This window comes from Rattus norvegicus, chromosome 5, assembly GCF_021556685.1.
Source record: "Rattus norvegicus strain SHRSP/BbbUtx chromosome 5, alternate assembly SHRSP_T2T, whole genome shotgun sequence".
NCBI classification, from domain to species: Eukaryota; Metazoa; Chordata; class Mammalia; order Rodentia; family Muridae; genus Rattus; species Rattus norvegicus.
The window spans coordinates 102,434,307-102,457,864 of NC_141538.1; the positions used below are offsets into that span (position 1 = coordinate 102,434,307).

The 23,558-nt window shown below is 39.8% G+C and overlaps 1 protein-coding gene and 1 long non-coding RNA gene across 13 annotated transcripts in view; one reads left to right on the top strand and one right to left on the bottom strand.

Moving 5' to 3' along the window:
• The window catches only part of Nfib (nuclear factor I/B), a 406,951-nt gene that overhangs the window by 8,071 nt on the left and 375,322 nt on the right, over nt 1-23,558 (bottom strand). For 4 of the 12 annotated variants that reach the window (NM_001429569.1, NM_031566.3, NM_001429570.1 and 1 more), the window contains 1 exon segment: nt 23,143-23,225. In NM_001429569.1, the coding sequence (NP_001416498.1) occupies nt 23,143-23,225 (83 nt within the window). 12 annotated transcript variants of the gene reach the window in all.
• On the top strand, nt 6,391-7,602 carry LOC148005875 (uncharacterized). The gene is made up of 2 exons (XR_015620951.1): nt 6,391-7,033; nt 7,152-7,602. It is a non-coding gene; the product is annotated as an uncharacterized LOC148005875 (long non-coding RNA).

Here is a 23,558-nt window from a genome sequence, read left to right on the forward strand (position 1 = left end):
TTTTTCTCAGTGGATTTTACGATTAGATGACCAGATCAAGAGCAGCAAAATCCGGTTCTCACTTTGCTAATCATTTAAGTTAGTACATGGTTTAGCATGTGGCAGATGAGTTACAGAGTTTTGGACACTAAATCACTGGCTTCAATCACACTGAGATGTTTTTAAAAGGTGTTGACCTTGATTACCTTTATTTATGAATACAGCCATCCGAATATCTCTGAATTTAAAATTGAGATGCTCCGTACTAAGTTTATGCAGAAGAATAACACACACCAATTTACAAGTCTTCCTTAGTTATTGAATTACCCCAATTCTAAAGAGTGCATATTTTTACTGAAATCTTTTCTAAGAGACTTGACTGTTTTTCACATCTTTCTCTCTTCCTACACACATCTTCAGAATTATTTCTGTAGTTTGTAGCATTGACTGGGAACAAAGTTACATAATGTACCAAGAAACTTATTTTCACCTCAACTGTGCTTCATGGCACTCTGTACATAGTCCTACTACAGCCATTTAGTACTTCATATCCAAATCATCTGTTATCTGCAATTATCTTACTGACTGAGAGGTGAACACTACAGTGGGGGAAAATGGCCCAGCCTTATCTATCCTTATAGAGTCTGGCCATAGTTGATACTATTTCTTAACGATAAGGGAAATTACAAAATAATCATCTATTATTGTAAAGTAAGACGTATGTGTCAAAAGCAAAACGTGTAGGTCAACAGGTAAACCCTGGCAGTAAAACACAGCGTCAACAACAAGCAAGCTGTCCCGTGAAATCAAGAAGAATCCCCAAGGAGAGCAGCTTCACAGTGATCTTGAGATTGCGTGCTTTGGGGACATGTATTAACGAATGAAAAATAAAGGTGGCTCCGGGAAGGACAAACCTACCAAATGCTTAAGAGACAGGGTAAGAGTCCGGGATAAATGGCCGCTCATCACAAGGAAGACTCAGGCTGTAGAGTGTGTACCAAACTGAATGTGTAGTTAACCTAACCCCCGGCCTACATGACGGCCATACAGATACTGCAGAGTGTAGCACATTTGTTGGTCCTGTTTACAAATCTTTAGGGCAGGAAAAGTCTCAAACATGACTACTACGCGATCTCATATGTGAGTTTTACGAGCCTCTTATCACCAAATATAGGTTAATTCAGAATTATAAGGAACATTCTTTACAGCTTTGACAGCAGTTCCCTTGAGGGTGGAAGAGGGGTCCTGGTAAAAGTAACAATGTTAAATGTTAAACCAAACTAGATCACTGAATTGAAAAACACCCCTACATGTTCACAGTTCTTCACTGAGAATGCATAAGCACCACGCATGTGACTCCCTAATACAAGTGAATATCAACATCTGACATACGTAAACATATGTAAATCTGGTACATAGAAAATATATCTTGGTCTTCATTCATGGTGGAGTGAAAATTGTATGAATTATTGTATGTTCAAATTTTTAGTCGATACTTTGACTAGTAAGAGTTTTGAAATATAACTAAAGGGATTTCTAAAACCTTCCAAGATAGCAATATGGGTCTCTAAGCTGTGTTTATTGTGTAGTCATTAGATTTTTGTCAAATCACCTGCAGACAAACTGAAAAAATCTTACTCAAATCTGACAACATATATCTAGAAAACATTTACTACACATAACCACTAAAAACCAAAGAAAAGGATACAACTATGAAAATCAGAATCAAAAAACTCAAAAGATTTTGTCAGCATCAGAAAACAAAATACAGCTCATCCCAATGGCATTTATTATGAGATATCACATGAAAACACATGAGAGCTAAATCCAATTTCCAGAAACAAAATGTTGGCTATCTTGGAAAACATATGCACTTTACTGGGACGACCTGCGCAACCGACTCTCCCCAAGAGGGAAGACACAAGCAATTGTTTTGACTTAGGGGATTCATTCCACACTGTGGTCTCATCTTTGTTAAAGAAACTTATCAAATTATTTACAGAAGACTTTCAGGGAACAGGAAAGACACTGAATTAGAAACGATACAGAGGTATGAAGGACTCGATTCACAGAATTAGCACAATGGCAGACACTGTAGATGATAATCCTGCAGTGAACGTAAGATGCCGTCTTTGGTGTCTCGTCTATGAACTCCTGAAATGGCCATCATCATCCTCTCATGTGCAAAGACACTAAGGCAAATCTCTCCCACGTAGTCCCCAGATACTAACTCATCTGTTTGTGTCCCGTGGCCATTACACTATGCAACATTGCTTTCTGACAAAGTCAGGTGTCCGTTCAACCTTGGAAAGAACTTTTGGGATGGAACTTTATTAAGGTAAATGTATTTGCTTCAGGAGGCAATGAATTCACCATATGCCACATAAACTATATCATAACCTAGCCAATGTTGACATGGGGACTTGTGTACTGAGTGAGTAAGTGGTTTGTCAGAGGCAACAACCTCAAATTCTCTAGATCTCTCTTCTTAGGAAGCAAAAAGTAGTTCCCAGATAACACTACAGAGAACATTATGAGGGAAAGTGGTTTGAAACTCTCAAGAAAGTTGAGATGCATTTAGTAATACAGCAAAAGGGTTTGGTAGATTTTATGCATAGTCCAACCATGACTTTAAAACTCACTCTATGTCTACTTCTTACTCTGGGTAAACCATAGTTTTTCCACTAACAGAGTGAATAGATTCTTTATCTCTCAATGAAGGAGAACAAAACTGCAGTGAGTGCCAAAAGAACATCTGTTGGTCATTAAAAAATAAATAAATAAATAAATTCATCCTGTGACAGTGGCTTCAAGGCCAAAAGTGATTGGTGCTTTGGCTTTTAACTCAATTACCAACCAGAACTACAGGGTGTCAAGTAAACATAGATGAAGTCATTCAGTTGAAGCAGGAACCAAAGTAAAATACTTCACCTACGAAAGTCAGGTAGTAAAACAGTGAGAGGTACTGGAAGAATGGCTCAGTCCGTGCAGCTACGAATCGGTGCTCATTTCATAATGAATTAGGCATTCCAATATGTTAGGTCATATAATGTCAACATTCTAATTATATTAATACTTTCCAGGGGAATCATACTATTGGCCATTCAGATTAACACACTGCTTTTCCTTCAAGGAATATAGGTACTCTTTTAAGAAACTTGAGCAACACTAGGTAATACAGCGCAAAGATTTGGTAAGTTTATACAAAGTCTGCTGTATAGTTAAGGTAGCCATATCTTTAATAGATTGACGAGAGCATGAAGACCACAGAAAATGGTAATTTAGAAAAATTTGCTTTCAATTACTTTGCACTAGTTTCAACTTTATTAATAAATTACTAACATGCTGGTTTTGATATCTCTTCCAAAACATGTAGGAAGGTATTTCCTCTGCTAAAGAAAAAAAATATCTGAAACAATTAGGCTCAGGCATGTTAGTTAAGTCTAGGTATACTACTATGTTGCATTTGAACTAATTGCTTGCTTTCTGGTGAAGAACTCATATCAGTGGACAGAATAAATAGGCAAGCTTCAGGTTGAATCTATTAATATATTAGAGCAAAGACGACAGCGTCTGATCAATAGCACTCACAGAGCATGAGTAATTTGCTATACCCTGGTCTGTGTGATTGACCTACCTTAGACTTTTCATCCTAATGGCAAACATTCATGCCTAGTTTATGGAGGAGGAGACTGAAGCCTGAACTCTTGCCCAACTGTACACAGAAGCAGCCCAGGCAGCAGAAGCCCAGGTCTTAGCCACAGGATTAGAGTCCTGGAATCTAAATGCTTCCCGGTACTCTTTACTTTAGCTTTCTCTGTGAAAAACATTTCAACTTCATGTCCCTGTATTTCTACTGCAGGTGAATTTTACATGCCATCCCATGGTGTATCAGGTGAATTTTACATGCCATCCCATGGTGTATCAGGTGAATTTTACATGCCATCCCATGGTGTATCAGGTGAATTTTACATGCCATCCCATGGTGTATCAGGTGAATTTTACATGCCATCCCATGGTGTATCAGGTGAATTTTACATGCCATCCCATGGTGTATCAGGTGAATTTTACATGCCATCCCATGGTGTATCAGGTGAATTTTACATGCCATCCAATGGTGTACAGCTGACACTTGCATCCATTAGAACTCCCGAACAAGAATAATTCTTGAGTCCAATGTCCACATTCGTAACTGTGATTTATTTATGCAACGCTAGCTGTTTTCCAGCTGACAGTAATACCATCTTTGTTTAATGTATGTGCAGATGTGGATGTATGACTGTAATTTGCTTTCGAGCCCCCTTTTACCAGGGGCCAAAGTGAAAGTGAAATATACTGCGTGCTGTATACAGGTCCTGGATTTCTTTGATTTATTTTTCCCATTTTTAATGATTGTTATCACCATCCGAATGATCCTATTTGCATGCAAGATGATTTCTAATGATGATAACTATTTGTAATAGTCTACACCAGAAAGATCCCCAGCTAGCTCTTACCTGCTTTGCAAAGGACCCCAGGGGGCTCTCTGGGAAACACCAAATATCATAAACTGCAGGTGGCTTGTAGAATGAGTCTAACTGCAAGCAATAGCACTTCATAGTAATGAAAGAGAAATGTATTTATTTCTTAACTAAGTAGGTAAATGGCCTTTTTTATTGTTAATCCTTGGGGAGCCACACTTAGGAAAATAACATCAAACGGAGGTTGTCAAACCTCGCTGGTTTATATTCGACTGTTTCAGATGGCTTTGCTTCTGGGCTATGCTGGATTGAAGGTTCACTTTCACATGCACAAGTGAAAGTATTTTCCAAGTTTTTTTTTTTTTTTTGTTCTTTTTTTTCGGAGCTGGGGACCGAACCCAGGGCCTTGAGCTTCCTAGGCAAGCGCTCTACCACTGAGCTAAATCCCCAACCCCAGTTTTTTTTTTTTTTTTTAAAGATATCATATATTAGAGAAGTTCTTAATCTGAGAGAGACTTCACAGAATATTGCCTTCACACGCGAACACTGCAGCTGTACAGGAACCTAGATCATCGCCACCCTCTGTTCTTCTACTAGGGAGGTCTACACATGAGGCTAGAAGGCCCTCCAACAAGGGAACCTGGGCACTTAAAAAGTCACAACATTTACTCGCTTACAACAGTTAAATGTAGATAGGATTTAAGAGGAAATTCTTCCCCTCAATCAGCAAATTAAAAGCATATTTTAAAAGCAATTTGATTTGATCTTGCTCATATTTTAGAGCTATAAACCTATGGTAGAAAATAATGAAGATTATTAATTATAGGACATACACGTGTATATATATATATATATATATACACACACACACACACACACTTATGAAGCTATGGGATGTTATTGCCAATTAAAAATATAAAGACACGGGGTTGGGGATTTAGCTCAGTGGTAGAGAGCTTGCCTAGCAAGCGCAAGGCCCTGGGTTTGGTCCCCAGCTCCAAAAAAACGAAAAGGAAAAAAAAAATATAAAGACACACAGGCCAACTGTAGTCATTTCCGTCCGTCCTCCCATACCATGGCATAGGGAAGCCCACATGTTGATTCTCAGCCTTCCTCTGGTCTGTATTCCTCTCCACCCCTGGGCTTCTTTTCAATGCTATTGTTACAAGGGTTACTGCTCCTCTTATTTGCATAAGTGATTCTTCAACTACAGACATTTCCCTGCAAAAAAAAAAAAAAAAAAAAAAAAAAAAAAAGTCCTCCGAAATAGTGCCTTTCACACAGAGGATCGCCAAAGGCATATTAAGTGAAAGAGAGTTGGTATAACAGCCAGGAGACTTTCTCACAAATGATTTCTCTTAAAAAGCAAACACTAGTATTATCTGTACAGTTTTGCTTCTAAAGGAGAGGACTTGTTTACAACAGAATTCTGAAGAGTAAGATGAAAAGAAGTTAAGAATTGTATTTAGGATGTTGGGCCTTTCACTGTGTTCGCATATGCAGGGAACTCCTACAATGAAGTAAATGAGGGAGAGAAAACTCACTTTCTATACTTTCTGATATGCTACAGAAATATTATTATTATTCACTATGTGGAAATTCAACAGGCTTTTGCCTTTACTTCTGTAACATTTCCTATAACATATATTCATTTCTAAGCTCTATTATTTAAATGCGACCCAATTCCCAATATACCTATTTCCAGCTCCTAGGTCACAACAATGAAGTAATGTGTGGGCTGCAATGGAGCTGACTTCCTCAGCAGAGAATGTGCGTGTTTACACGGTGCTTTGCATAAACCATCTTCAAACAAGGTCAGCATTTAGCACACTTCCTTTAGCTGCAAAGGGTTAACCAGTAAGGTTTGCATTTGAGAATGTTCTGAATCCTGCTCCTCCCTCTCTGGCTCTGCTGCCAAAAACCATCTGACAGGAAACGGAAGATTAAGTTTGTCCTACCTAGGCGAACAAAGACTGCTCTGAACAGGCTACCACTTTACTGCAGAGGGGGAACTTTTCTAATCCCACTGGCATCTGCAGTGCTGCTCTGAAAATAACATGGAGAAAGTTGTTCTCTTTCCTCTAACATCTTGTCCCTGGATCATCTCGTTTTGGTCACACTGTCCATCCAGAAAGGTTGACGGCAAAGCTCCAGACATAATCATGTGGAAAATGGACATTATTGATTCCTATGGCCCATTGTTCCCCCATGCTAAGTCCCTGAAGTTCAAGTTCAATCTGGAATTACATCATGTCTGGTTTCTCCTGGTTACCAGACGGCTTGAGACGTGACCACAGCTACAGAAAAAACAAACAGCCTTCTTCACGCTTCGGCTCCCCTATCGATTCAAACGTAAACTTTTTTTCTTTCTCTCAAGTATGCTTCAAGTATGGAGCATGGTTAATTTAGAGATTAAGCTCCAAATTAGATTATCTAATGGCATCTTAATGGAGTGCTGACCCATTTCCTGTGGGATGGCAGCATGCAAGTCTGGCTGGAATACAATTAATTTCTTAGGAAGTGTTCTGAAGAGTTTGTCTAGATAAAAAAGGAAACGTCCAGTTGGACAAATCTTTCTTTACAAATGGAGAAAGGTAGGTGAAAATTACACAGCTCTCAATGGCCAGATCGGGAGACACTGTGTGTTTGTTAAAAGCCATTTCGGATAATTTTAATAAAATGCTAACAACTTTAGGTTTTCTCTCCTGACAGGTGTCAAGTGACACTGATAAGAAGAGAAAGTCACTGCTTTCAAGAGACTGTTCAAAGTAACAGCAGCTGCCCTGTTACCAAACACTGCCCTGCGCACCTTCCGATCTTGTCATTTTCAGCCTTGAACCAAAGACTCACCTATTTCTGTTAGTCCGGAGCAGTGCAAGGGCCCCAGAATGAGGACAAAAATCTGAACACTTTAGAGCTAACAGCTGAAAAGAAGATTCGGAGATGGAAATCTAGCTCTCCCCAGGAACTGCAGGGACAACCCAGCTGCCGGGACTGCAGGTTTGTGTCAGAATAAGAAATCCGGAGCAGAAGACTGAACCCGCAGTGAATGTGATTGTTGGGGGGAGGGCGGTAATGGGGAGAGGATGGGGAGGGGAACACCCATAAGGAAGGGGAGGGGGATGTTGGCCCCGGGAACCGGGAAAGGGAATAACATTCGAAATGTAAATAAGAAATATTCAAGTTAATAAAGAAAAAATGAAAAAAAAAAAAAAAAAAGAAATCCTGAGCAGGAAATGCTAACCTAGGAGATGTGCAGAGATGGTCCCAATAATACTGATGTAAAAAGTAACTTAATTCTATAGGAACAGGACTGTGCACACACATGCCACTTATCTGTGTACGTAAACATACATATGTGAATGCAGGTTGCAACCTACTGAAAACTCTCCGTAAGTTTTTGGATTTTGGTCTTTTGAAAGAGAACATACATTTTATAAAGAAAGCAGTGTTTCACAATAACTACTGAGCATGAAATGCACACGGCTGCCCCTGCGCTTTACCCTCCTCCTGACCAGTCAGATCCAAATAACCTTTACTGGCTGCTAAACTTCTCTTGGGAAATCAAGCAACTCTCTGGAATTGCAGTAATAAACGACAATTTCTTACAAAAACATGTGTAAAGTAATGACAGGATGAAGCATTCAACTGAGAGGGGAACTGGGAACACACGTAACATGGTAACATGGAAAACCACTGGTAAAAGTCTCTTTGCCGTTCACTTGTGGCATAAGCAGGAAAAAACCTTCCAATTATTTCAGTAAAATCTTCATTTATTCATTATTCCAGGGGCTGAGCAAATGGTTTGTGTAAACATGGCCTTCAGTAACACGCTCCTGTTTACTTTAGCCATCTGAAGGCTTCTTCTGTTTATATAAGCCATCGGACACATACAACCACCCACTTCACCCAAAGGGGTGAAGGGCGAGGAGGGAAAATGAAACGATAAATCCAGTTTCTCTTTAGCATAAATCACCCATCCAGGGTTTTAAAGTAACTTCTGCTTATGTTACTCTTAGATTGTCCTTTAGCTTTCTTTTACACTCAATTACACTGGCCCTGGATCTGAAAGTGCAAGCAAGAGTCAGGCTAGGGGCTAAAGAGAGCAAGTGATGGCTCTCTGTTTGCACCCACAAAACTCACTTGTGCAAAAACAACAGGGCTTGAGCATGGAGGAGGACAAAGGACAAACACTGCAGTGCCCGGCTGGAGCGATCCAGCCCCTGTCAACCTCCTAGAAGGTGAAGCCACCTGTGTGGAAGCAGACCTCCAGCTTTTGACTGTCTACCCTAGCAACTAAGCGTTTGCTTAGCAGGAAATTCCACTTAGCGCATACACACACACACACACACACACACACACACACACACACAGAGAGAGAGAGAGAGAGAGAGAGAGAGAGAGAGAGAGAGAGAGAGAGAGAAGGAGGGAGGGAGGGAGAGGGAGAGGGAGGGAGAGGGAGGGAGAGGGAGGGAGAGAGGGAGAGAGAGGGAGAGAGAGGGAGAGAGAGGGAGAGAGAGGGAGAGAGAGGGAGAGGGAGAGGGAGAGGGAGAGAGAGAGAGAGAGAGAGAGAGAGAGGGAGAGAGAGAGGGAGAGGGAGAGAGAGGAAGAGAGAGGGAGAGAGGGAGAGAGACTGGCTCATTAATGCTAAGGTCAAAGCAAGAAAGGTCCTGCAGATTGTAACCTAGGAGGAACCTAAGAGTCATTTGGTGCCAGAGGGAGTTTCTGAGCTGGGGTTGGATGTGGCAAGCAGATCTCTAGCTCACACAGGATGCACACAGCTCCCTGCCATTTTCAGCCCTCCAAAGAAGTTGCATCTGGCAGGGAAGCACGTGGAGATGGTAACTGGCCCAGGCAGGAAAGAAAGCAGAGAGGACAAACCAGGCGGCAACACACCCAATTCCAACAAAAGAAAACAGATCCAAATATGTGCTTTTCTCTGGCCTTCCTATCTAAGCAGTGGCTCTCAGCCTTCCTAACGCTGTGACCCTTTTATGCAGCTCCTCATGTTGTGGTGGCCCCAACCATAAAATTACCTTCATTGCTGCTTCATAACTTTAAGTTTGCTACTGTCACTACAGTAATTGTAATGTGAATATCTGATATACAGGATATCTGGGGGTTGGGTATTTGGCTCAGTGGTAGAGCACTTACCTAGGAAGCGCAAGGTCCTGGGTTCGGTCCCCAGCCCCGAAAAAAAAAAAAGAAAAGAAAAGAAAAAAAAAAGATATCTGATATGCAACCCCCAAAGGGGATTGTGATCTACAGTCTCCATGATCATACGTGTGAGTGTGTGTGTGTGTGTGTGTGTGTGTGTGTGTGTATAAAACAACAAAAATCAAAGAAAAAGAGGCTATCAACGAGAGTAGGGGAGCATGGGGGATTGGAGAGTTTCTAGCTGGAGGGAGGAAAGGAAGGGAGGAAAGTGATCTAGTTTTATTTTAATTAAAAACATAATCAACAACAACCGCAACCAAAACAATGAGTAGTTACCACAACAAGCATGAACTGTGTCCTGTTCTTTATCTGCATCTACCATATCAAAGCTCAGTCATTCAAGCCTCTGGCCGAACAATCTTTATCTACCATATCAAAGCTCAGGAAAGAAAGCAGAGAGGACAAACCAGGCGGCAACGCACCCGAGTGTTTCAAGTCATTCAAGTCTCTGGTTGAACAAATCTATCTTTCCCTAATATTGTCAAACTACTGAGACGACTGTGCCGTTGGTTGTCCCGACCTCTCTTGAAAGTGACAGTGGTACAGGCAGTTAGGATTTTCTTCTTAGTGTTCTATCAAGAAATGAAAACCCACCAAGTCTTAAAACAACTTCAGGGCACCATGTATTAATCATGTGTAGACCACATTTCCTCAAACTTAAGAGACTCACCTGCCTCAGCCTCCTATGCTAGGACTAAAGGCATGCTCCACCATACCCTGCAGTCATGTCTGTCTTTGAAAATGGTAGCAAAGCAAAGCAGATTGCTGTCTCGCCTGCACATGTTTATTTTGAACTGTGATACGCAGATTCAGAGAGCTGTGAGTGTGACTAGCACAGGACTTAAGACAGCCCACCCTTGCTCCTGACTCTGAATCCCTACAGAATGTATACACACACCTGAAACACCAACCATGTGCCTTTTTGAAATGTGGCAGGAAGAACAGAGGCTACCCAAAGAGAACTCCTGGGCTTTGTTGGTCAGTCAGACCTTCTCATAGGCTTATTCCACTGAACCAAAGAAAGATTAGTATCCTCAGAGACTCGGGATAAATGAAGTCAATAAACTCAGGCAGTGCCCCCCTCGCTGATTCACTATGATCTGAAGCTGGTTGCCCACATCAACTCTCTTGATGAGAAAGGGAGCGTCAGGATGAACCAATGTTTTTGCAAGGACTGTTAGTGACTCTGGTCATTCTTCCCCATATGTGGGCTATCTTTTCTTTTGGGGTATATCAATCTCTGATTCCAGAACTACTCAGACCAAATCATCCAAACCACATCACGTTGGTTTCAATGTATTTCAAAGACACTATCCTATTCTAAATTAAGTAAAGACCTATCAGTAATCTACCCACTACAAAGTTCTGACAGCCAGAATCAGATTTAGAAAGATGAGTATCTTCCATCTAATTTGCTGTCCTTGTGAACATGGGCTATTCTGGTGATAGGCAAAGCATGGAGTATAGGATTGTTACTTAATAAACTAGTGTAAACATTGTGTTATCAAATGTAATTAAATTAACTTTAAATAGCTTACTAATTCAGACTCAAGCCACTTTCATTCATTTTAATTAAGCATCATTCATTAATCATTGAGACTGTTTAAGTCAAGTTTATCTTTCATTTATAAGTATACATTATATGGGTTTTTCTGTACTAATATATGCTTCTTGGGGAAGAACAATAGATTTTTTAAAAAGATGATATTATTACCTATATATAAATGGGGAAAGTCATATTGTAATAACTTAAATTAACTAAAGTTAATGCTAAATTAACTAATGGGTACAGGGCTGCAGAGGGATGAGCAGTTAAAAGCACCACTTGTTGCTCTTGTTGGGGACTGCGGTTCAGTTCCCAGCACCCACCTGATGGTTCACGACCATTCCCTACCTCTAGTTCCAAAGATTCAAACGCCCTCTTCTGACATCTGCAGGCACCAAGCGTGTGCATGGCACACAACACACACACACATGCAGGCAAAACACATGTAAGAGGGATAAATATAATTTTAAATTCAAACAAAAAAAAGAAAACGCAGATAGGCGTCTTAGGTTTTATCTGAGAAATGGAAACATTTGACTCCTCAAGCCCACAGCAGGTTCCATCACCACCCGCTGTGGAATGAAGAATCACCTTCATATCTGACACACCTGGACAACTGGTTTCACACAAACACTAAAATCAGGCAATAACAATCAGAGTGAGGATAAAAACTATGTTGGCTCTATTGTGAGGGGACTCGAGGATTACCTTACTCCCTGTGTTCAGGGTGATGTTTTAATATATATTGTACCACAAATTATTTATTTGACACAAGCTGCTCTGAAAAGATAACAACTACCTTACAAGTACTTCTTAAAATCAAAACATAAATTATTAAAACTAATTTCAAAGAATTTTCTCAGCCAATCTAATAAAGTCATTTACATCAGTACGTAATCAGAAATGAAAACTATTTAAATTTTCTTTTTTAACTACAGAGTCGTCTTTCCACTCCAAAATTTACTGGTGCTGTGAATGACAGCTAAGTTGACTGACTTAAAATTTTTCTTCTAGTCTTTCCCCCACTGGAAGATGAATAAATGATATAAAAAGGACTTAGAGTTAGCAGGAGCAGAAAGAGTTGAAATAAGAAAATGCATATTATATAGAAAAACCAATGTTTTATCCCCAGGTAGCAGAAAAATCTCGCCTAAAGCTATGATTTCATTTCTAGGCCCTTAAATCTAAATGTCAAATTCCACTCCTCCAACTCCCACCAAAAATGTTATAAATTGTCCCAAACGTTTGACAGTATTGAGAAATTCCAATGATAGTTTACAGATGCCAGAGTCCCAGATTCATTTGATGCTGCATTGAAACAGGAATTAAACAGAGGGAGAGGGAAACGGGGATGATGAAGCCAAACAACTAAAGCTTTAACATATTTTCTGCACAGCTAATTAAAAACAAACACTCTAGGTCATGTAATTTTTAAGTGTTTAAGTGTAGGGTTGGAAATAATTAAAATGTTACCTTTGCCAAGTAATTCCCAATGTATCCTCACTGGTACTGGGGTATAAATGCCTGCCGTTTTGATTCATGGTCCAGTCACAAATCCTCAGCTGTCAATTGAAACCTAGCAGTCAGATATGATCGAGCAGTACTACAGTTTTTAGTATTTAAATGAACACATGCAAACTAGTACTGAACATGGCATTACTCTTACTTTCCCAAGAGGCAACTTAAAAGAAAACAAACAGAATCAAAAAACAAAACAAACAAACAAAAAAAATGAAAAATAAAACAAAACAAAACAAAAAATATTACTCTGTAAAGCAAAATTTTCAGACTTTTCCTTAGGCACAAAAAGTTATTGCAATATGCTCCTCTATTAATTAAAGCATACAGAGAAACGAGTGCTTAGAACATAACAATTAGCCAGCATTAGAATATAAATCAAGCTGAAATAAAAGAAAACGTTAATAATGTTCAATAGAGAGATTATTTTAGAAAGGAAATAAAAATGCATTTTTTCTATGCGACATACCAAATCATCTGTGCAAAGGGAAATAATCAATATCTGTAAAGCATGCAGTTTGCAAAACAGGACACATGCAGTTTAGAGGAGAAAGTCCCCACCCTGTGTCCACCCTGACAGGTAGAGAAGCTGGATGGCTTCCCATTTTCCATGTTAATAACTGCATTTCTCCTAAAGTGGCATTGTTCAGAAAGAGTCAAAAATGAGCTTGAGTTGTATGTAAAAGTCAGAGTCATGACACTGTAAATACTTCCCTGCACTTGAAGAAGGTGGAGAAGGCACTGAACAGGACCGGAGACAAATTCTCCCTAGATCTGCACATTGGCCCCACTCTTCAGGATGCTTCTTGGTAACCCTATCCAGTTCTGTTTGGCTAACAGCTGCCCTACAGTGCTAGCAGATTTATTGAGAAGATATATTGCTTATTTTTATGCTTAAGAAAGTAAACTTATCTGGCGTTGCAGGGGTGGGAGGAGTGGTGAGGGCGGGGAATGGACAAAGTAGAAGATCATGTTTTTTAACCTCCGGAAAGGCAGGTTATAAATAACCACCTCTCACATAGAAAGAGGTGCCTTGCTGAAAGCAATACCCTGGCTTGTCCCTCTTTCCCTCTTCTGTGGTCGTTTCTAGATGGCGACTGCAGCCAAAAAGCCTTTAAACTTAAGACAAATTGCTTCAACCCCGTCCTGAAAACACGGTACTCTAAAATGTGGACTATTCCCCGTCAGACTCCAGTTTCGGCAGAGCCTAAGAGAGAGATCCTGAGGTTTCAGGATGATGGCTCTTGTTCTGAAAATGAATTCTGCAATTCTGAAGGGGTCTTTAAAATACTTAGATATTTAAAGTAACGATAGTTTTATAAAGAACTGGAAAAAAGTTCTACCCAAGGGGATGACGGGGGGGGGGGGGGCAGGGGAGGAGAGACAGAGACAGACAGAGCGAGAGCGAGCGAGCGAGCGAGAGAGAGAGAGAGAGAGAGAGAGAGAGAGAGACAGACAGACAGACAGACAGAGAGAGAGAGACAGAGGGGGGTACAGAGAGCTGGGTGGGTGGGGTTTGCTTAGCTCAACGCTACAAAGAAGTAATAACAGAAAATAAATACAATAAAAAGTTGGTATTCAGTAAACAGGCCATAATTTGTATAAAGGAGAAAATTTATACTTATTCATTTTTAAACAGGTGACATATTTCTGCTGTTTCAAAAAATAAAATGTGTTTAGTCTATAGTGTATGAGAAGCAATTTTGTGAGACTTGTTTTTGAGGGACACTATTGGCAGGGGTGGACACACAGAACCTCACTATGAAGCTCTGGCTGGCCTTGAACATGTCCTCAACCTTCCGAGGACTAGGATTACTGGCCTATTCCGTGGTGAAGGGTTTGGGTTATTTCCTGGTTTGTTTGTTTGTTTGTTTGTTTGTTTTTCAAATTTTCTGAGTGGGCCTTCCAAACAGAAATTCAATGTGCTAGCCTATGCTGTTTATCTTCAGAAATAAGTGGGGCACATTTCAAAATATGAGCTTTGAAAGAGAACGACATGACCCGTTTGAGTTCACCTGGTGCCGCTCGCTCACTGATCCATTTACCGGTGAATGCCAGTGCTGAGTAAGGTCAGCATTTCAAAAAGCAGGATGTATGTTCGGGCACACAACATCCCATCCTGCTAATGACTACAACAGGCTAATGTCTAGGGGACTCTGCTCTCTCAGAAAGCTGGTAATTCCACACAAATCCTTAAGATTCTGAGTGCCACTCACAGGCTATCTCAGAAAAGGCTGAGAGACTACTACCGTCTTTCTGGAAGGATCCTTATGTAAATTGGCTAGTTACATGCAGATTGCTTTTTTCTATAACCACTTCTAAAAATTTCAAGTGGGCAATCTTTGGCCTCATCCTGAACATTTAAAAATCAACATTTTTCTTTCTTTCTTTCTTTCTTTTTGAGTTTCTTTCCTAAATATACTTTCAAAGATGCTAAACCTAACTAGTTACTTCCATTTATCACTTATGTATATATGCATATATACATATTCATGCATATAGACACGTCTTAAAGTTATATTTTCTCTAAAGCAGAAAAGATGTTTACATACGTACAAAATGACCAAAGACTATATTTAACAATAACTTAGTGGCAAAGAAGTTGGCAAGATACTAATAAATATTGAATTAACTTTCGTTCATTAACTAAAATTATAAAGTAAAATTTGAATAGATTTGTCCATATTATGGGCCAGCAGTGTGTACACGTTCAAGGTGTCTGAGAAAGACAATTGTGCCAGCTTGTATGTTAGCAGTCTTTCGATCCAAGTTATTCCTTAAGCAATAACATTTCTTTCTCGCTCTTCTTTAAATTACCTTTGTTATTAAACTATCTTTCAACTGATAAACTAGCCAATAAAGTAAAGATCTAAAGGGTGTAGGTAAGGGAAACAGTTAAATAGCTGAGGTAAACAACAGCAGTTAAATAGCTGAGGTAAACATCAGCTGTTACTATGAGAGAGTTCTCTGACAGGCGTGTCTAAGAAAGTCAGGCTCATAAGTATCTTGTTTAACCACGACACTCTTTGACCAGGCAAATTCAGAACAGATTTTTTAATACTGAAAGACTCAAACTAAATATATTTAAGCTTCTTTAGGAGAACATGTGAAATATTTCATTATGATTAAAGATGCTAAGCATAATTTTCTCTTTAAGCTTTAAAGAGATTTTAAGTAATAAGCAATAACCATTTTAAAATTTTGAGTGGCGACAGTCTAGCTCAGTGGTTTTCAACCCGTAGGGTGTAAGCCCTTTGGGGTTCAAAGTACCCTTTTATAGGGGTTGCATATCAGATATCCTGCATATCATATACTTATATCGTATTCACAACAGTAGCAGAATTACAGTTGAAGCAGCAATGAAATAATGTTAAGGTTGGGGATCTCCATATGCGAAGAACTGTACTAAAGCGTTAGGAAGCACTGGGATGCTGCGATCCACTGGCCTAGCCATTGATTGTTCTCAGTGCTAGAAAATTCAACTGTCAATCACTTCTAATCAAGTTTTCAATTTGAATTTTAACTGGTACAGAAACATACACCTTCCATCTCGATTACATTTTCAAAAGCTCAAAACTCCTGTAAGTGTGAGCTTTCTGAGTATTTTACTTGGCAATGTGAGAGGTGGTCTCCTAGCGCATAGCAGTCAAGCTTAAAAGACCGCGTGCAGCCAAGCTTAGAAGCTCAGTCTGTTAGTGCCATGTGACTGTGCAGAGGGGGGGCTGGTTCCAATTCTTACACTCGGAAAGTCAGACTTAATAATACGCACATCTGTACAGAATACACAGCCACATGCTGTTTTACTTATTTAATTTATATGTACCTACCAAAATAAAAGAAGACTTTCTATAAAGCCATATGTTAAATCCATTGTGCCCAGTAATTCAAAAAGAAGTAAGAAATGAAAGAAACAGGGCCACCCCACAAAGTAATGGGTACAGGGATAGGGGTCAAATGAAAAGTATTGCAAACTACTAAGAAAGAGGTGAAGATGAAGACGTCCCTACATATGTTCTCAGACTAGAGTTCCTCCTTTTGAAGGGAAACTTTGTACCTGGCACAATTCAGATGCAAATGTGTCAAAAAGAAAAAAAAAAAAGACAGAAAAGAAACCATCTGGTTTCTTTCAAATATCTGCACAAGGAGGCTGGGGTGTAGCTCAGTCCGGAGGGTACTGGCCCAGGATATACAGTCCTAGGTTTGGTCCTTGGTCCTCAGCACCACAGAAAACCAAGGATGCTGGTACATGCTTATACTTCTAGCACTTGGGAGGCAGAAGCAGGAGGATCAGAAGTTCTGGGCCATCTGCTATCATATAGTGAGCCCAGAACCAGGTGGGAATCTCAATTGATTAAGTAATTAAAATGAAAAATGTGCATAAGCGGGAAACACCTAGCGGAAATACTTTAGATGCTACACTCAAATTAAGTACACTAAGTCGCTGATGCCATCCAGAATCAATATGGCCTTAAATTCAAGGTTGTATACTCAGATGATGGCCCTTCGTGGTTATTCATGGGGACTTTGGTTAGTAAACGTATAGCAATTTGGGGGGGAAAATTAAAGTAAGAAAAATGACCAGCTTTGCCACATTCACCTAACAGGCAATGTGCTAACAGTCATCCATGATGGCGAATGAGAGTTCTCAACTAACCCACTAAACCATTAAATGTGAAACTGAGTAACCAACATGAACAAGTTTACCTTGTCACTTTATTTTAAGTTTACAAAACACTCCAGGGGGATACCCTGAATTGTATGTTATGTGTTCTATTGAGTTTCCCCACTTCTCCTGATGGCTCAGGGTAGCAGACTGGGGGAGGGGAGCAATGGAAATGTATAAAAAGGAGCATCATTTGAGTGTCTGTGATTTCCACTCATTGACTGGATGGGTAACGTTTTCCTCTGTTACTATGAACTACTTGCTGTGGAGTAACTGGAAGGGACTGTGGATGGATGCTGTGGAATGTTAATGAGCAAGGACAATGATCATGAGGAAACTGTCACGAAATAAAATCAAGACCATCCTGGTACCCAAAAGTCACCGTGACAATTTCTGAAGCCATGTTTCTTGATACTTCACAGAATAAAGTTAAATGGGCATGAATAGTCCACGAACATAATCAAAATCACTGACTATAAGTCACATGTTAAAGAGTTGGAAAATAAGGGATCCTTTCTTTGAATAGAAGCTACTCATGCCTATAACATTTAAGATATTTGGGAATGTTAGAGGCTAGACCCTTTCCCCTTTTAAGACTTGTCCAAATTCAGACATACCTGTTCCCATCGGAGGGCAAAGGCCAAAGTCCTGACTCCTAAACCTGTGTTCTTAGCACACTACCATGCCTGTCCTGTCCCTACCCCACCATGCCTGTCACTGCCCCACCCAACCATGCTGTCATTGTCTCTTGCCTATCCGGAGCTTCATGTGCAGCTCAAATAGTTTGTAAATATAATCTTTAGAATTTTCCTACTGAGAGCTTTTCATTTCAGGAAAGAAGATAATTTCTGTGTTTTTGTTGATTGAAATATAAGACTGAATTAAAAATAATTTTATTTTGACATTAACTCAAATACTATATATAGAGCCTTGTCTTTGGTAACTAGGAAAAGTAAATAAAAGAATAAATAATAAAAGACAGCCAGAAGATGAAAGAATTCTTTTTCAATTTCAAAACTCGCCCCAAAGCTAAACATTTGCATAGCCATCAGTTTGACTCAAACTTCCTTTAGATATGTTTCCTTTTCAGCAGGCACATTCGAAGAGTAACCTCTTACCATTTACATACCTACCCAGAAGTCATGTGATAGGCCTTTGCGTCATGCTGTCAATTATGATAACAGTCGCACTAAGAATGGCCTATGTTGATAGCCTGCTTCCTGGCTCTACCGAGAAGCCTGTGGATAGTCCACGTGTGTCCGTTTTCAACTGCTTGCTTCTAATGACTGACTTGTCAATGGGTTTTTTTGTTGTTTTTGTTTCTGTTTTTTTTTTTTTTTTTTTTTTTTTTTTTTTTTTTTTATGGTCTAAGTTTTGGCTTTGGCTTTGTCATTTGCCAGGACAAAATTACAACAGGATTTCACTTCATGTCTTAGCTTTTTTTTTTTTTTTTTTTTAAAAGAAGAAATCCTAAGGAAGCAATTTCTTTAAAAGCTATTTTGTGTAACAGAAATCTTTAGTGTAATGAAGAGTGCTTCCAAATTCCAAATTTCCAAGTGCAACCCAGAAAGTGTTGAAAATATTTCAGCATAACTAGTTGATAACTGGACTTGAAGTAACAGTGTTCCATGGCCACATTGGAGACGTAACCGCTGAAGCTCAAGCACCAGTAAAATCCACAGTGACAAGGCACTCAGCCAGTGGCTCCAGTCACACATAGCACAGCCAGCCAGGACATCCTTTTGAGACTGAGAGCAAGCCTTACTTCTTACAAGTAGGAGCTTCCTTGATTGTCTTATTAAAGGAAGGGCAAAGCAGCTCCCTGCTCAGTCTACCTACAATCTCCAGTGAGTGTCAAGGTCTGTGTGTAACTCATTGACTGGTCTCTTATAGCTGTATGGTAGGGTCTCTTACAGCTACACAGGAAGTGTTTTAGCTGCAAACTTTTAGTTTCAATCTACAATAAATCTTGTCAAACTGTCATGGTATTGATGTGTGTTACTAAGGTTTCTGCTGTGAAAGCAACCTTCCACTGAACTGTAAGCTATATTATTTTAAATTACTAAAGTTCCTATTATAGCAAACAAATTATGAAGCTTTAACTGACTTTCCTCATCATACCCATTTATATTAACATTGTTTAACCTGACTTATAAAATAATGCCCATTCCTTCTAAGCGAAATCTAACACTCTGCTAGAGGGTTCCCATTTCCTCAGGGGATAGAATTTGGGAGATAGCGTTAAGTCACTGTCAACAGGAAGGAATGTGTACAGAGTGCATGCAAGGCAGGAAGCAGGACTTCTACACAGGGAAGTCAGAGAAGGTGTGTTCAACATTCGAAAAGTGTTCCAAACCAAGACAAAGTATTTGGCAGCACAGAGCAGAGGCCAGTTTGCTAAAGCAGGACCCCAGAGTTCTTCAAGCCACCGAGCGCACTGTCTTCCAACAGAAAAGTTAAAGCAGAAAGAAGCTCTAGGAGAAACAGTTCTGGTTTGGATTTCTCTTACACTGCTGGCGAATCCAGTAAGCCAGCCAGTGATCCCAAAGACAGACCAGTGCCAGGCCTCACTGTGCCCAAGGCAGTGACATGCCATAAAGGCGAGTCCTGATCATCTAAATGAGCTGAGGGTGCTCTTCACAGGGAGGGTTGTTGTTAATGACAAGCTAGCAGCAGCTCTACAGGACCTTCCTGAAACGCTTTCTGGAATTAACTGACTTCTATTTTTTTTTTTTTAATTCAAGTGAGATACTGTATTTATATGATAGGTGAAATTTCAACATCGGAAGGAAAAAACCCACAAAAACTAATATTTCAAGGTAGTTAGGAACTGGCAATCGTCAGAAATAATCATTGTTAAAAGGAGCTTGCCGATGGGTAACGACTAATAACTGGGTAACAAGCAACTAACCATAAAAGCACGGGCTTTACTCCTTGAATCTGCCAATATGGATGTACTTTAGTATTTTACATTTCGATTTAAATGTCAGCGTGAGCGTGCGCTAGGAACAGCTACAGTGAGAGCTCTTCCGCAATGTCATCTTGTGGGAAGGTTGCTTGAAGACAGTCAAAAACATTCGACAATCTTAAATTTATTGTTAGCTCTAATTTATGTAAGCTATATTAAAGTTCTTTTCTAAGGGAGAAAATGGCAGGCAACAATGCACATCGATACTTTTCATAAGCTGAAAGGATAAATCTCTATAAAGCAATCCACGGGAACTGAAGAATGTACCTGGTGACAATATTTATTTTTAAAGGGTCATGTATATTAAAGGTTATGGGGAATGTTTAAAAGAGCTCCCTCGGCCTAAAGCTACTGCCTTTCTAATTTTGAATTTCTCCTAGCTAATATAAAATGATTGATCACTTTTATTTCATGGACCCCTTCATTTTCCTTTGCATTCATCACGGAGAGCTTTAAGCCAAACGCATTTAGGAGCTGCCCTTAGAAGAGTGGTCTCGTCTAAATCTTCGTAAAGTAATGGGAGGACACAGTAAATCAATCTCGTTTCTGCTGGAGGAAGAATAACCTTTACTGAAGTCATTTAAACTATTTTGCTCTCTCCATTCCAGTACAATGACTATAGAGCTTCATCCCTACAGTTCTTAACTGGAAAGGATGACGATAATAGATTTTAACCAGAGCTTCAGTTCAGTGGTATGATTATGTCGTGTGATATACATTTACGTTGTTTGCTTCATGCCTCAAAATCATAGCTTCAAATCAAAATTCCATTACATAAGAGATAAGTTATCTATCTATTCAGTATTTACAAATTGTAACTGTGGAATATATGGCTTTTCGCTTCCAAGGATTAATATATACCATATATTCATAAGTAGCAAACACATTTGAACTTAGATAATGCATGACATTATAAGTGGTCTTTATTCAGTACTGACCACTTAAATAGCAAGTGGCAGTCTTTATAGGAACGTTGGTCCTATACATTCCTCAGATGAAAAGATTCCCAGATTTCTGCCTATATTAAGGTCCATGTTGTCACTGTGCTAAGCTTTCTTGATGCTTCTTTAGATAATGTTGAGAGAATTTTGGCACAAATATACTGTTGCAACCGTCATTGCAGGAGACCCTGATGTTAATTTTAACTGATACAAACTAATGCTGCCCTGGCGTAGGACGAGGAGAGAGGACAATTGCTTCTGAACGCATGGGATTGGTTATAATATTCTAAATGTGTTTGGGGCTAAAGGTTAAATAATGGAGGCATGTTTTTTGAATTAAAAATTAACTGGAAATTAGAGATGTGTCATAAAGAATAATAGCAAGTCCCATGACAAAAATATTTCTGAAAGAAATGTATGATTTAAAAAAAAAACATGTTTCCAAAACCTATAAATCCTGCATATGTTTAAAAAGCACAATGATCACATACATTTGTTAAATATAACTATAGTAATTATAACACATTCATATTATAGCACTTTAGGAGGTCAAAAAAGCAACATTCCAGAGAATTCTGTTGAAAAGCCATTGGCTGGCAAAGCCACTAATTATTATTTGGTATTTCCATAACTATATACAGATGTCTACAGTCAGTTCTCTCGTGTTCTGTTTTGTTATTTTAACCTTGCAAAATGTCAAGTGTCTAGAATGAGCTATCAGTCACACACTTTTCTCTGAACTCCGCACGTGGTGACCTTTACCACACACAGCTGATCACCCTGGCCTGGGAAAGGGAAGGCCTGGAGGACAGTAAGCAAACTCCAGATAGGCCGTCCTAGAGCTGAGTAAGTGGGCGCATGTAACTGCACAGGCTTCATACATATATAAACCTCATAGAAACACAGAGGACTTGCAAATGAAGAGCCGAGGTGTCTACTCCCAGCTCCGGCTTACAAGCTATAGCCTATTTTTCCTTATGTAACGTTTTACATACTGTTCCTTTCAAACTGCTCTGCTATCCAGAGTTAAGGGTGGTGACCATATGCCTCACAAAACAGACTTCGATTCTGAAGTGTTTACAAGTATTCCTGTGACCCTAGAACTAGAATCATGGGATTTCTATGTTGGTGTGGTGCATGCTTTTGACTGTGGCTAATTTGTTTATAAGCCCCCATTAATCCTGGCTGTACTATTTCACAGTTTGGGTAAGCACTTCATTTGCATTAAATTTACAGCATTAATGAGATGTGAAATTTAAAAATGCTACTTGAAACATAAAAGATGTAAGAAGGCAGAATCGCCCCTCCCCCCCAAAAAAGTGTTCTATCTCATCTGAAATCAGTGAAGCAATTTAAACTATTAGAGTGGGAATAATGTGTCGCCTGTGAACTCAGCTTTTCAGCACATCCTCCTCCATGGACTAATGTACAAAGGAGGAGTGAAACATCTGGAGAAAAGAAAACTGTCTCAAACAGAAATAACGGACTGACTCTAGCTGGCTCTCCAACTGGTTTTGCATGTCACCCCCTGGAAAGCCACATAAGCTGGTGAGTCCTCAGTACCCAGTAAAGCAGAACGGTACTGTCTGGCTAGGATGAACAGTTCTGTGGATGCTGTCATTGTGTTCTAGGAAGACAGAGGAAGCTGTGAGCTAGTTTCAGAAACTCCAGATAGGTGAGAAGCAGAGGATAAATGAGAAAAAAAAATTTGGAAAACAAAATGATCAATTATTTTTTGGTCTCAGAAGCCCCGTGAGCCCCATCCTGAGTCCAGATCTGAGAGGCGACATGGAGAAAGGCGCCGAAGCAAAGCGTGGCTACCCCATTCCACCTGGGTGAAACGTGCCCACCTGTTGCTGATGCAGGAAGGATGGGTCTCTTGGGCTTAGTCCCACATATCGATTGGCTTGAGATGTGCCTGAGGCTGTGTAGGCTGATTAAGGAAGAACAAAAACAAAGATAAAAATTGTGAACTGTCAGAACGAACACCCTGTCCATGTATAAGAAACCCAGAGAAGTGGGATTCACTACCAAAGAGGTGTCTCCATTTCTCTTCTCTTTCCTCTTACTGAATGGCAAGTAACGGGAAAGAAACGGTAACTGAATTCAAATCAACTATCCCCCCTTTTAAAAAGGAATCTATGCAACGAACCACAACCTGTGCTCTTGTGTGGGTGTGTATCAGTGAGTGCTGTGGCTACACTACTGTCTAGACGCTGACGCCTGGCTACCCTGTGCTCCGTTTCTATAGATACTCTTTTCTCCT